The 15,988-nt window shown below is 37.7% G+C and overlaps 2 protein-coding genes and 1 non-coding gene across 13 annotated transcripts in view; 1 reads left to right on the top strand and 2 right to left on the bottom strand.

Moving 5' to 3' along the window:
• exd2 (exonuclease 3'-5' domain containing 2) overlaps positions 1 to 15,988 on the bottom strand; it is a 423,296-nt gene that overhangs the window by 191,873 nt on the left and 215,435 nt on the right. The gene's annotated exons all lie outside the window — the stretch shown is intronic.
• pacs2 (phosphofurin acidic cluster sorting protein 2) overlaps positions 1 to 15,988 on the bottom strand; it is a 288,404-nt gene that overhangs the window by 106,810 nt on the left and 165,606 nt on the right. For all 11 annotated transcript variants that reach the window (XM_073040292.1, XM_073040291.1, XM_073040290.1 and 8 more), the window contains exons 4-5: positions 5,243 to 5,368; positions 3,003 to 3,165 (exon numbers count right to left, since the gene is read on the bottom strand). In XM_073040292.1, the coding sequence (XP_072896393.1) occupies positions 3,003 to 3,165; positions 5,243 to 5,368 (289 nt within the window). The remainder of the gene's footprint in view (positions 1 to 3,002; positions 3,166 to 5,242; positions 5,369 to 15,988) is intronic.
• Positions 1,525 to 1,631, top strand: LOC140725819 (U6 spliceosomal RNA). Its single transcript, XR_012098471.1, has one exon. It is a non-coding gene; the product is annotated as a U6 spliceosomal RNA (small nuclear RNA).

The raw sequence follows: 15,988 nt of genomic DNA on the forward strand, positions 1-15,988 counted from the left end.
TAGGAACTGCAAATAAAAACTAGACAGCTTGGATAAGAAGCTATATTGCTTATACACTCTGTCCACTTGTTAGTTCCCTGCGTTCTCCAGTTTCCTCCCACACCCAAAAGACATAGAAACATAGAAAACTGACAGCACAATACAGGCCCTTCGGCCCACAATGCTGTGCCGAACATGTACTTACTTTAGAAATTACATAGGGTTATCCATAGCCCTCTATTTTTCTAAGCTCCATATACCCATCCAGGAATCTCTTAAAAGACCCTATCATATCCGTCTCCACCACCGCCACCGGCAGCCCATTCCACGCACTCACCACTCTCTGCGTAAAAAACTTACCCCTGACATCTCCTCTGTAGCTACTTCCAAGCACATTAAAACTGTGCCCTCTCGTGTTAGCCATTTCAGCCCTGGGAAAAAGCCTCTGACTATCCACATGATCAAAGTTTCTCTTCATCTTATATACCTCTATCAGGTCACCTCGCATCCTCCACTGCTCCCAAGAAGAAAAGGCTGAGTTCACTCAGCCTATTCTCATAAGGTATGCTCCCCAAACCAGGCAATATCCTTGTAAATCTCCTCTGCGCCCTTTCTATAGTTTCCACATCCTGCCTGTAGTGAGACAACCAGAACTGAGCATAGTACTCCAAGTGGGGTCTGACCAGGGTCCTATATAGCTGCAACATTACCTCTCGGCTCTTAAACTCAATCCCACGACTGATGAAGGCCGATGCACCGAAAGCCTTCTTAACCACAGAGTCAATCTGTGTAGCAGCTTTGAGTGTCCTATGGACTCGGACCCCAAGATCCCTCTGATCCACCACACTGCCAAGAATCTTGCCATTAATACTATGTTCTGCCATCATATTTGACCTACCAAAATGAACCACCTCACACTCATCAGGGTTGAACTTTATCTGCCACTGCTCAACCAACTTTTGCATCCTATTTGATGTCCTGCTGTAACCTTTATCCACAACACCCCCAACCTTTGTGTCATCAGCAAATTTACTTACCCATCCTTCCACTTCCTCATCCAGGTCATTTATAAAATCACAAAGAGTGGGGTCCCAGAACAGATCCCTGAAGCACACCATTGGTCACCCACCTCCATGCAGAATATGACCCGTCTACAACCTCTCTCTGCCTTCCGTGGGCAAGCCAATTCTGGAACCACAAAGCAATGTCCCCATGGATCCCATGCCTCCTTACCTTCTCAATGAGCCTTGCATGCGGTACCTTATCAAATGCCTTGCTGAAATCCATATACACTACATCTGCTATACCTTCATCAACATGTTCAGTCACATCCTCAAAAAATTCAATCAGGTTCATAAGGCACAACCTGACTTTGACAAAACCATGCTGACTATTCCTAATCATATTATGCCTCTCCAAATGTACATAAATCCTGCCTCTCAGGATCTTCTCCATCAACTTAACAACCACTGAAGTAAGACTCACTGGTCTATAATTTCCTGGGCTACCTCTAATTCCTTTCCTGAATAAGGGAACAACATCTGCGTGCTCGCTTCGGCAGCACATATACTAAAATTGGAACGAAACAGAGAAGATTAGCATGGCCCCTGCGCAAGGATGACACGCAAATTCATGAAGCGTTCCATATTTAAAAAAAAAAAAATCAAATCTGCAACCCTCCAATCCTCTGGAACCTCTCCCGTCTCCATTAATGATGCAAAGATCATCGCCAGAGGCTCAGCAATCTCCTCCCTCACCTCCCACAGCAGACTGGGGTACATCTCATCCATTCCCGGTGACTTATCCAACTTGATGCTTTCCAAAAGCTCCAGCACATCCTCTTTCTTAATGCCTACATGCTTAAGCTTTTCAATCCACTGTAAGTCATCCCTACAATCGCCAAGATCCTTTTCCGTAGTGAATACCAAAACAAAGTATTCATAAGTATCTCTGCTATCTCTTCCTGTTCCATACACACTTTTCCACTGTCACACTTTATTGGTCCTATTCTCTCATGTCTTATCCTCTTGCTCTTCACATACTTGTAGAATGTCTTGGGGTTTTCTTTAATCCTGCTCGCCAAGGCCTTCTCATGGCCCCTTCTGGCTTTCCTAATTTCTTTCTTAAGCTCCTTCCTGCTAGCCTTATAATTTTCTAGATCTCTATCATTATCTAGTTTTTTGAACCTTTTGTAAGCTTTTCTTTTCTTCTTGACTAGATTTTCAACAGCCTTTGTACACCACAGTTCCTGTACCCTACCATCCTTTCCCTGTCTCATTGGAATGTATCTATATAGAACTCCATGTAAATATCCCCTGAACATTTGCCACATTTCTGCCGTACATTTCGCTGAGAACATCTGTTCGCTTTACGACAGCTTGCTGTTACGAAAGACCTACATTAGTACCTGGTTTTGCTAACCAAAGAGGATTTTCGCTTTTACAAAAAACAGATGCCCGCTTTATACATGTGCTTATCCCAAGAAAGACTACCATGACCGTCAAGCCTTGTGCGAGCAGTTGTGTGCGCACACGTCTATGTGCACTTGCATGTACATGCCAATTTTTTTCCTACAAATCGATTTCGCTCGCTGTCTTCCCGATTCTGATAAGTGAAACTACACCATACATACAATATTTCTACTTTATATAGGCTGTGTATTTATCATATTCCTGCTTTTACTATATGTTCATGTTATTTTAGGCTTTATGTGTTATTTGGTATGATTTGGTACATTATTTTTTGGGTCTGGGAACGCTCAAAAAATTTTCCCATATAAATTAACAGTAATTGCTTCTTCGCTTTACGACATTCCGGCTTACAAATGGTTTCATAGGAACGCTCTACCTTTGGATAGCCGGGGAAACCTGTGAACTCAGAGTACATTTCTGGATTAAGATAATTTCCTTGTTAGTAAATCCGAACACCTCTCAATTGAATAATTGTACTGATTATAGGAATGCATGGAATTAATTTTTCCATATACATATTCTTACAAAATAACATGATACATCCCATCGCACCTGTTGATTTTATTTTTTGACCAGGTTGCATTGCACTGTCTTCATGGTCGATTGGCTGGCTAGACAATGCAAAGATCCAGATTTCAGCTACTTTTATTGCTGCTTGCTTTAGATTACTGAGCAGAGTGAGAACCTGGCCACCTTCATTTGGATGCTGCATTACCTGTGGTACAAAAACAGCAGAAACAAATATAATTAGTACTTGAAAATGATGCTTCTACTCTATTTTTATTGTCAGTTGACTAGAACTCCACATATCTCACTCTGTTCTTCCTGTGCAAAGTAACAGTTTGCATCTACACTTAACTATTTATCCTCATCCCCCATCCACCTTTGCCCTCACCTGTTCTCACCTCTCACCTGCCAGTCTGCACCCCTTCCCCTCCACCCACCTTCTTATTCTGGATTCTGCCCCTTTCCTTTCCATTCTTAATGAAGGGTCACTGCCCGAAACATCAGCTGCTTATTCCCCTCCATAGATGCTGCCTATCTTGCTGAGTTCCTGCAGCATTTTGTGTGCATAACTATCAATGCTTTTCTTTGCACAGAAGCCACCTGACTTGCTGAGTTTTTTCTGGAATTTTTGGAGTTTTTATTTCAGACTTTCAATGCCTACAGTTTCTTTTTGATTTTCATTAATTATCTTAGGCATGATATATTGTGGGTCAGTTTTGTAGCATTTTTTCCCTTAATCTAGGATTGTAGGTGGCAGTCCCACCTCAGACATTTGAACACGAAACTGAGTGCTGACAATCCAGTTGTCTGAGTCAGAACTGACTGAGTTCTGCATTGCTAGTGGGCCATCGGTTAAACCAAGCCTTTTTAGTTTCTTTCAAGTGGGTGTAAGGAATTCCGAGGCTCTGTCACAATGGAGTTCCACTCATGTCTGAATCAGAATCAGAATCAGACTTTAATCGCCAAGTACCTATGCACATACAAGGAATTTACTTCCGGCAGATGTTGTCTCTCTGCTCATAACAATAATAATGATAAATATAAATGAAAATATAGATTATACATACAGGTAGTGCAATCCAAGTAATAGTTAGCCGACAGTTAACCGGCAGTTAACTGTTCAGCAAAGTGACCGCAGTAGGGAAAAAACTTCTCCAGTGCCTATTAGTCTTAGTCTGGAGGGATCTGAAGCGCCTACCAGACGGAAGCAGATCAAACGGTCCGTGTGCAGGATGGGAGGAGTCCTTTATGATGTTCCCCGCCCTCTGAAGGACAAATATTCACCACTATCCCATTTCTAGAACAGATTGCATGGTCTTTATTACACCGTTGCTTGGGGGAATTTACTATAGGTAAATTGGTTGCTGTGCTTCTGACATTATAACAGCATTTACATTTCAAAAAAACTCAGCTGATTTGGAACCCACTGAAAGCATGTGAAATGTGTAATATAAATGGAAATTTTGCTTTTAATAACCTAGAAAGTTGTGAATCTGTGCCAAGTTTACATGTTCTCCATCTGACCATATGGGTTTCCTCTGGATGATCCAGATTTTTCCCCATATCCCAAAAGACATGCAGGTTGGCAGATTAATAACAAAAAAGGATCTACTGCTTTTTAATATTTAATATTAAAAGGGAACACCTCTTTTTCCCTTATTAGGGAGAGAGAGAGAGAGCCTGTGGTACGTCAAATTATCTGGTGAACGAGTAGTCTTTGGGGTACTGCAAGTCTGTGTCTTTATTGATGCTTTGCTGCAAACTTGAGTGCTCGGTGGGAGGTGCCAATACTTTTTTGCTGGTGGGGGGGTGTCGTCGTTGCTTTGTTGCTGCATGGGAGTGTGGAGTTGTTGGGGGCTTTGGGGTTCTAACATTTAACTGTCATTCATTCTTTAGGGAAATTCGCTGTTTTCAGGGATGTTTGCAAAGATAAAGAATTTCAGAATGTATATTGTATACATTTCTCTGATATTAAATGTACCTATTGAAACCTATTCCTTCAGATTAAATGTCCTGCTATTTGCTGCTTGTGTGTTGAGTGTAGAGTCTGAGGGAAGTTGATGTGAACATGGGGAGAATAAAATGATGTTGGAGTAGGACTAATGTAAATGGATGGTTGATGATAGGTATGGACCTATTGGGTCAAAGAGCTTGTTTCTATGCAGTACATCTTTGTGATATTTGTTTTTTTGTAGCAGATAGCATGTATGATATCACCATACAAAGTCAAGATAGCCCCAGTAACACAGGATTGAATGGTGACAAACACAGACACTTTGTCTCACCTCAGCCATGTTAATGGAGCCCACCGCCAGAGTCTTGTATCCCAGAATGGTCCGATTCTTGTACCGCTTTCGTCTCTGAAGCATGATTTGTAGTTTGTTGCCCTCTCGTTTGAGAAAATGTGGGTACTATTGGGAACAAAGATAAAAGTGGTACATTAAGCAAAGCTGTTGAAATGCTGGTTGGTGGCTACTGAGCTTGTAACGATGGAGAAATTCCCAGGCAACAGAGAACTGTGCAGCCAGACAAAAAAGAGAACAGCTACTGTCATCTTGTAAAAACGATGAGGCTGTGCACAGGACCTGAGGAGTCTTTCAACAGATCCTGCCAGTCACTGGTATTTGTCCAACTCACTGTATTGGCCAAGGTGCAGCCTCAGGTCCCAAGCCCCAGCTCTTAATCTCATCAGTCACCCTGCCCAACTAATAGAAGCTCTCATGGGCAGCTTCTCCACACTGATTGACTCATTGCTGAGGACAGAGATTCTTCACAGGTTCCTTGCCCACTTACATCTAGCAGAAGAGTGGGAAGGATTTCATACCAAGTTCCCTGCATATCACTGTACAACTTCAAATGGATATCTTACTTAAAATACAGTGTTAAATACCTATGTGTGCTTGAACTGGAAAACAAAAGAACATTTGCACAATGGTATTTGGGTTTTATAAATTTGAATAAATCAAAACAGCAAAGAGGTCATAATTATCTTCGTAATACAAATATTAAATCATAGACCAATATTAATTTTGGCCTTGTACCAACAGTACGCTAAAAACAGTTATAACGTTTGACGTGCGTAAGAATTAATACTTTACAGCATTTATGTAGCATCCTATGAAGGATAATTTTTAAGCCTTAGGTTTAAAAAAATCTTGCCATGTTATTCCAGATGCATCACATTCAACTTCTGATGTTTTCTTATCAATTTTCTACAAGATTCTCATGCCCTCCTACTTTCCCACCCTTTAATGCTTCCACTAATCATCACTTTATCCATTGTACAGTCAAGTGCCATGCTGTGCAATGTATATACTATTCCAACTATTCCTGTGACCAGCAACTGACCAAAACAGAACTTCTTATTAACTACCCAAAGGAGACTCAACAAGTGAATTGCTTGTTCTGTGTTTCCTTAACTGGGTGCCTCATTAATAGACTGGGCATTAAAACCATGCAGGGCACACAGTATAGATTCACCAGTACAATATTCCAAATGGAAATCCACAAAAGCAGAATTCAAGGAAAGTCAGGGAAATTTTTATTTAACTTTCTAAATCGATGAAAAGGGTTAACTAAATTTGAGGTAATAAAATGTGATAATAAGCGATTCAGTGTGTGAAGAAAAGAAGTGGCATTTTCAGTTTCGATGTTCAAAGTAAATTTTTTATCAAAGTACTTATATATCACCATATACAACCCTGAGATTCATTTTTTTGCAGGCATTCTCAATAAATCCAAAACCATAATAGAATCAATGAAAGACAATGAATGCCAACTCGGCATCCAAGCAGTGTGCAAAAGAGTGTGCAAATACAAAAGAAATGATAACAATAAATAAGCAATAAATATCGAGAACATGAGATGAAGAGTTCTTGAAAGTGAATCTTAAATGGACAATAAATAATGCAGACGCTGTTGCTATAATGCCCACAAGGATTGAGTTTAAGAAGCAAGCACTGAATCATACAGGGTAAGTAAATATTCAAAAGAGAGAAAGGCTCAGAGTTATGGGTAGAATTTTGCAGCAATGTAAAAGCAGAACAAACCTCACACATCGAAAAGCACAATTCTGCACCAAAGACATGATATTTCCCTGCAATTTGCACCATATCCACTTATTTAAAATAAAATTGTGGGGATTAAAGTCTATATTCAGCCTCACTGATCTCTAATTAACAGAACACCTGACTTGAGAAATCTTGTAACATATCCAAAGTGTGAATACAGAGCTGTTGAGTGTGCCAACTTGAAATTAATTTTTTTTCTCAAAGCTGTGACAAAATCTCTCTTCAAAACAAAGGGATAGCGATGCACCTGCAGCATGTAATCTGTGTTTTATAAACAATCAACAGGGTAGATCCAGATGGTAATATCTGTCTCATTATGCAGATACAAAACCACACCCTGCTTTGTTCCTCTGTTGCTTTGCATTTTACTCTTTTACAAAGTATTTATCAAATTCCCATTTGAATCTGCTACCACCACCATTCCTGGCACTCTGTACCCGGTCACAATTTACAACAGACTTGGCACAGACTGCCAGAAACGATGGTGGTAGCAGGTGCAAATGGGAAAGACCAACTTTATTTCTCTCCCCGCAGATGTTGCCTGACATGTTGAACATTTCCAGTATTTTCTGTTCTGTTTCAAAGTTCAAAGTAAACTTATCAAAGAACACAAAAACAACCCTCAGATTCATTTTCTTGTGGATATTAATAGTACATACAAGAAACACAACAGAATTAATGAAAACCCGCACACAACAGGACAGACGACAATCATTGTGCAAAAGACAACAAAGTGAAAATACAAAATGTGAAATAAAGAAAGAAAGAAAGAAATAAGCTATAAATATCAAGAAAGTGAGTTATAGAATCCTTGAAAGTGACCCCATGGGTTGTGGGAACAGTTCAGCGAAGAGGTGAGTGAAGTTATCACCACTGGTTCAAAAGTCTGAAGTTTGAGGGGTATTAACTCTGCCTGAACCTGATGGTGTGGGTCCTGAGGCTCCCATATCTTCTTCCTGATGGCAGTAGCAAGGAGAGAGCTTGCCCTGGCTGGTGGGAGTCCTTGATAATCAATGGTACTTTCTTGCGACATGTAGATGTAAGCCCGTTATGGACTGGGCTGTATCCACTACGTTTTGGAGGTTTTTCCTTTCAAGGATATTGGTGTTTCCATAACAGGCTGTGATGCAACCAGTCAATTTACTCTCCCACATACCTGTAGAACTTTGTCAAGGTTTTAGATGACATGCCAAATCTTCACATACTTCTAATAGAGTAGATGTGCTACCATGCTGTCTTTGTAATGGCATTTACATGCTGGACCAGGATAGACCCTGTGAAATGATAGCACCAAGGAATTTGAAGTTATTGACCCTCTCCATCTCTGATCCCCTAATGAGGACTGGCTGATGGATCCTTCTTCAGAAATCAATAATCAGCTCATTGATCTTGCTATCATTGAGTAAAATTTTATTCTTGAGGCTTCATTCAGCCTGTTTTTTAATCTCCCCCTATATCTTGATTTGTCACCACCTTTGATTTGGCCTACGACACTGATGTCATCAGTAAACTTAAACATGGCAATGGAATTGTGCTTAGTCTCACAGTCTTAAGTGTAAAACGAATAGCGTAGGGGGCTAAGCACACAGCCTTGTGGTGCACCTGTGTGATGGCAATTGTGGAGGAGATGTTGATGCTGATCCAAACTGAGTGGGGTCTGCAAGTGAGGAAATCAAGGATGCAATTGCACAAGGAGGTATTGAGGCCTAGGTCTTGGAGCTTATTGATTATTTTTGAGGGGATGATGGTATTGAATGTTGTGCTGTAGTCAATGAAGAGCATCCTGATGTCTGCATCTTCATTGTTGAGATGTTCCAGGGTTGAAAGAAGAGCTAATGAAATGGCACCTACTGTTGACCTGTTGTGACAATAGGCAAATTGGAGTGGATCCAAGTCACTTCTCAGGTAGGAATTAATATGTTTCATCACCAACCTCTCAAAGCAATTTTCATCACAGTGAATTTAAGTGCTACTGAACAATAGTCATTGAGGCAGGTTAACACGTTCTCCTTAGGCACCAGTATAATTGAAGCCTGCTTGAGGCAGGTGGAAACCTCAAAATGCCAAAAAGAAAGGTTCTTTTCAAATCTTTTAATTATTATTATTATTCAAAAATAACACAGGTACATCGAAGTAACAACACTTACAATGCCTCAAAAAAAAAGAAATTATCTTAAAGATTGAAACTTTTTGTGAATAAAAAAAACCCTACTAAGCAAGAAAAGTGAGAAAAAAAAAAACCCATTGGGGGTACAACCCCAGAGCCATGCATCATACAGAAAGCACCTAAAACTAAACATCAAACCGCCAACAAGAAAGAAAGATATATCAAAACAAAATTTACACTTAGATCATGGAGGAAATCTATCAGTTAACTGTAATGATAGTAACGAGCAAATGAGCCCCATCTCTTCTCAAAATCAAATAAAGGTTCAAAGGTTCGACTTCTAATTTTCTCCAAGCTAAGACACAGTATCACTTGAGAAAACCATTGTGACAAAGTAGGAGCTGATATATCCTTCCATTTCAACAAGATAGCCCTCCTAGCTATCAATGTAACAAAAGCAATAATATGTTGGTCAGACACAGAAATACCATGGATATTTTGAGGAATTATTCCAAAAAGCACAGTCAATTTATTAGGCTGCAATTTGATTCTGAGTGCTTTAGAAATTGTCGAAAAGACTGACTTCCAAAACTGTTTTAATATAGAACATGACCAGAACATATGTGTCAGTGTGGCTATCTGTTTTACATCTATCACAATATTTGTCAACACTGGGAAATATTTTAGAAAGTCTCTCTTTCGTCAAATGGTAATGATGTACAATTTTAAATTGAATCAGTGAATGACTAGCACAGATCGAAGAAGAGTTAACCAGCTTCAGAATCTGCGTCCAATCCTCCCATATAAAAGTCAAATTGAGTTCCTTCTCCCAATCCTGTTTAATCTTAAGTAAAGGACGCTTATCCCATTGTAATAATAAATTATAAATTCTTTCAATAGAACCTTTCATTAAGGGGTTCATATTCATAATAGTATCTAACAAGTCAGCCTCCAATATGTAAGGAAAATTACTTAAATATTATTGTAAAAAATGTCTAACTTGAAGATATGGTAAAAAGTGTGAATATGAGAGAGAATACTTATCGACTAATTGTTCAAAAGACATCAATCTGCCTTCTTTAAATAAATCCAAAAAAGAACTAATACCTTTATTTTTCCAAAGTAAAAAAATTGGATCACTCCAAGAAGATTTTAAAAAGTAATTACGATAAATTATACTACAAAGTTTAAATTTTTTAAAATTAAAAAAATTGCGGAACAGGAGCCAAATTTGTAAAGAGTGCTTAACCACAGGATATAAGTTTAAATTAGCAGCTTTTGCTAATTGTATAGGTAGAGCAACTCCTAATAACGAAGTTAAATAAAACTGTTTCACAGCTCTCAGTTCCAGGACTACCCAAATTGGCCGATCATTCTTATCACCCCAATATAACCAAAAGGACATATACCACAAATTAACAGCTCAATAATACATTCTTAGATTAGGCAAAGCGAGACCTCCATCCTTTTTCAACTTTTGTAAATGACTTTTACTGATCCTTGGTCTTTTATTATCCCAAATAAAAGATAGAATAATAGAATCAATCTGATCAAAAAACTTCATAGTCAAAAAAACAGGAATATTCTGAAATAAATATAAAAATTTTGGTAAAATCTTCATTTTAACTGCATGAATACGACCAACAAGTGAAAATGTAAGTGGGCTCCATCTACTAAATGAATACTTCATAGAGTCCACTAAAGGAGGAAAATTGGCTTTATAAAGACCCTTAAATTTTTTAGTAATTATGACACCTAAATATCTAAAAGAATCCATAACTTTAAAAGGAATATTATCATATATACAGACAGATTCATTTAAAGGAAGTAATTCACTTTTACCAAAATTTATTTTATATCCTGAAAAATTTCCAAATTTGTCAAATAATTTTAGCAAAGCAGGAATAGATTCTTCAGGCTTAGATATATATATACGAATAAATCATCAGCGTAAAGAGAGATCTTGTGCATGGTCTCATTCACAAAAATCCCATGAATATTTTTGGCTTCACGAAGAGCAATAGCAAGGGGTTCTAATATTACCGTAGATTCCAGACTACAGAGCGCACCTGATTAAAAGCCGCAGGCTCTAATTTTAGAAATAAAATCAATTTTTTAATTGTAAAGGCCGCACCGGATTTTAGGCCGCACCGCTACTTTTAAATATACATACGTATCGGTAACACAAATTACGTTGCATATACTTTTTTACTGAACAGCACGAACAACATTCCAATATCTCCTAGCGACTGGTAAAAATATATATACTGCAGCCTACCAGGAAAAGTTATTGATCGACTTTAACTTAAAAGCAGCGTTTTCGCTCGGGTCTAATCGGGTCTGACGCGCTTGCGTAACGCGATCGGGTCCAATCGGGTCTGACGCGCTTGCGTAACGCGATCGGGTCCAATCGGGTCTGACGCGCTTGCGTAACGCGATCGGGTCTAATCGGGTCTGACGCGCTTGTGTACGCGATCGGGTCTAATCGGGTCTGACGCGCTTGCGTAACGCGATCGGGTCTGACGCGCTTGCGTAACGCGATCGGGTCTAATCGGGTCTGACGCGCTCGGGTCTTGCTTTTCTTCGAGTATTTTCCATGTTGATGAGGGTGAGTACAAATGACTGATTTACAATAATTTAATTGTGAAAGTGCGCTTGATTTATCGTACAATTTCATTGGACCTCTGTGAACTACTCATCAATTTTATTGGTCTACTGTTACGAGGCAAAATGTTTACGAGGCGGCATGAAAAAAAACCATGTATTAGCCGCTCTGGATTATAGGCCGCAGAGTTCAAAGCTGTTCAAAATGTGGGAAAAAAGTAGCGGCTTATAATCCGGAATCTACAGTAAGTTAAATAACAAAGTACTTAATGGACAACCTTGTCTTCTCCCCCGTGATAGCTGAAAAAAAGGAGACCTACAGTTATTAGTGACAACAGTAGCAATAGGAGCTTTATATATCATTTTAATCCAATTATTAAAATTAATACCAAAACCAAATTTTTCTAAAACATTAAATAAATATTTCCATTCGAGTCGATCAAATACTTTTTCAGCATCCAAAGATACAACACATTGTGGAGTTTTAGAAGAGGGCGAATATACAATGTTAAATAATCTCCGAACATTTGAAAAAGAATAATGACCCTTTATAAAGCCTGTTTGATCTTTAAAAATGATTTTACCCAAAATACTCTCCAACTGATTGGCTATTATCATTAAGAGAATCTTAGCATCAACATTCAATAATGAAATCGGTCTGTATGAGGCACAATCAGGAGGATCTTTATCCTTTTTAAGAATTAAAGAAATAGAAGCCTCATAGAAAGTAGAGGGTAAATCATTTTTCACAAAAGAATCTTTAGACATCTCCAACATATATGGAGAAAGCAATTCTCCAGATTTTTAATAAAATTCTACAGGATAATCAGCCTTACCAGATTGCATTGAAAAAATAGCTCTATGAATTTCGGATTCAGTAATTTGGGCATCAAGAGTTTTTTGATCCTCAGCAGAAATTTTAAGGAAAGCAATCTTTCATAAAAAAGCATTAATTTCAGAAGAATCTACTGGGCATTGAGATTTATAAAATTCAGTATAAAAATCTTGAAAAATCTTATTGATTTCTTCATATTCCCGAGCCAGGGTACCATCCTTTCTACGAATTTTCAAAATTTGCCTCTTGGCTCCAGCCGATTTTAATTGAAATGCAAGAAGTTTATTATTTTTATCTCCAAACATATAAAATTGGCTCTTTAACTTAAGTAGATAACCTTCAATTGGATGAGTTAATAATAGGTTATATTGTGATTGAAGTTCCACCCTTTTTTTAAAATAAGTCAATATTAGGGGAAGTCCTATAGACATTATCTAATTCTTTAATTTGTTTTGAAATTTTATCTAATTCTGCTTTAGTCTGTTTTTTAAGTTTAGCTGAATAAGAAATAATCTGACCACGTAAAAATGCTTTAAATGTATCCCTTATAATTAATTTGGACATATACCTCCTATGTCATTAAAAAGAAAAAATTCTTTTATCTGGCTTTCAATAAAACTGATAAAATCAGAGTTTTGCAATAAAGTCTGAGACATGCGCCATGGTGGACGGGCAAAGAAAACATCATCAAATTCAAAGGACAAACTCAAAGGCGCATGATCAGATATAGCAATAGCATCATATTCACAGTTTTCAACATTAGGCAAAAGGCGGGGATCAATTATAATATAATCAATCCTCGAATATGTTTTATAGACATGAGAAAAAAGGAATATTCTCTGTTATCAGGGTGTAAATGCCTCCATAATTCGATCAACCCAAAATCGGTCAAATAGGAGCTGATAACTGATGCAGAGCAGTTTGGAAGTCACTGATTAGTTGAGCTCTTGTCAATCATAGGATTTAAACAACAGTTAAAATCCCCACCCATTATCAACATGGGTGATTGATAATGCAATTTATCCTGCAATAAAGCAAATACTTTTTTTTTAAAAAAAGGATCATCTATATTGGGACCATACAAATTGACCAAAATAACCTTTCTATTACAAATCACTCCTTTAACAATTAAAAATCTACCATTAGAATCTGATTCAATATCCTCTTGAGTAAATATATTAGATTTAATAAAGATAGATACACCTTTGGTTTTACTCTGAGAAGTAGCATGGAGCTGTAATCCATTTCACCATCCAAAAAATCCATTTTGATCTCCTGCCCTGATATGCATCTCCTGAGCAAAAATTATATCAGGTTGGAATCGATTAACAATTTTAAAAGTCTTTTTTCGTTTAATAGGATGATTCCAACCACGTACATTCCAACTTATTACATTAATCCGTTTAACTGCCATAGTATAATTTTATTCTAATTTACTTTATACACGCACAGAACATATACCAATACGGGATTATCAAAGATGGCGGTGATGAAGAATACAACCATATAGAAAACACGCATGCTCCGGAACCACCCAATGGGAAAAAACTCCTAACTCTAAATCCACCCAACCTCCCAAAAGCCCAGAAAAAAGGCAAGTGAACTAAGATAGAATACAAGCCATGGGCCGTCTGTCGGTCTCGTCTCTCCCTCCCCCCAGCCAGTACACAAAAAAATAAGATGACCTAGCAAGAAAGATAGTAACGTCTCAGCAAAGGCGAGTGTTTACATTCCATCATATATTAAACAAAAAAGAACCAAAATAATATAATCTCTTCGAAAGAAAACCAGCGCCATCTTAAGTTTAGCTTTAAATCTCTAAGAAAACTTCAAATTCGGTTATAGAGCGCTATAATAAAACAGATTTTAAAAAAGGTTAACAGTATATTTAACCAAACTAAATTTACAAAAATATTAATTAGTAATATCATAAGTAACTAAACCCTCCCAGATATATATATATATATATAAAAAGAAACCTTATTAACAGGAAAAAAGCTACCAGTTAGTAAATTAAGAAACAACAAAAAAAAATCAACCCAAATATTAGATAAAAGGAACAAATCCTTTTATCCTCTTTTCTCAGTCAAATATCTAATTAGCCATTTAAACAGTCAAACTTGAACTGTAAATCTTCTTTCCAAAAAAAATCCAATAGGATATAAGGATGAGCAGGTTTTCTTATCTTCTTTTATTAATCTCTCAATGAAATATCTAAATAGCCTTCATATATCATCTTTTCAAAATGTGAATAATATAAAGATAATCAAACAGCTTTTCAGAAAGTTCATTCGGTAGTAGCATCACTGACAGTGACGGATATAGCCTGAACAAAATCCAGTGCGGCTTTTGGGTCAAAGAAAATTGGAGAAGAATTAGGAGGAAAAGCTTTCATTCCTGTTGGGTAACTCAAAGAGGGAAATAGTTTCTTATCATATGCTTGTTTCATTACCAAAGCAAATCTTGATCTTTGTTCCATTACTTCTTTCGGATAATCTTCATAAAAACGGAGCTCAGACTCGTTGATTCTGAAAACTCTCTGTTTTCTTGCCTGTCGCATTACTTGATCTTTAATTTTAAAATGATGAAAACAAACCAAAATAAATCTTGGTCTGCTTGAATCTTTAAATTTCGAAGTAGACAGTCTATGTGCTCTTTCAATAGCAGGCGGCTGTAATAAAATAGTCAGAAATAGAGTTTGAAAGAGCTTACCTAAGTAAATCGTTAAGTCTTCATTTTCAGCTCCTTTTTGCCATCCAATGATTCGTATATTGTTACGGCGAGACCTAATTTCCAGGTCTATAACCTAATTATGATATTTTTCCAAACGGGTTGTAGTTTCAGACAGTTTTTTCTTAGTTAACTTCAATTCCTCTTCATGTTTAGAAACTTGAGTTTCCACATCTTTAAGTTTTCCCAGAAATAACTTCATTTCATTTTTATTCTTTTCCAGTTGATCTTTAATTCCCCTATTCTGATCTTGAATTGAATTCAGTGTCCGAACGATATCTTCAGCCCATGCTGGCATTTCATCACATCTTTCCTTCGCCATCTTTCCTTTTCCATTACCTTTGTCAGTAGGTTCATGCGGATTCTTCCCACTTCTCGTAGACAGACACATTACTCCCCTTCAAGAATCAGCAATTAAAAATTCTAAATTCAAAATTTAAACTGGGGGGAGAGAGAGAAAACTAAGAGCAGCACAGAATTACTGCTACTCCATCGACAGACAGAGGTGGTCAGAAAGAAAGGTTAAAGATATCAGTGAACACTCCAGCCAATAGATCAGTACAGTCTTTAGTACTCAGCCAGGTACCTGGTGTGGGCTGGAATCTTACTGTGGATTCACCATCCTGAAGGTTGCTCTTACGTCAGCCTCAGAAAATTAAATCACAGGGTTATCGGGAGCTGTGGG

This window comes from Hemitrygon akajei, chromosome 3 (genome assembly GCF_048418815.1).
Source record: "Hemitrygon akajei chromosome 3, sHemAka1.3, whole genome shotgun sequence".
NCBI classification, from domain to species: domain Eukaryota; kingdom Metazoa; phylum Chordata; class Chondrichthyes; order Myliobatiformes; family Dasyatidae; genus Hemitrygon; species Hemitrygon akajei.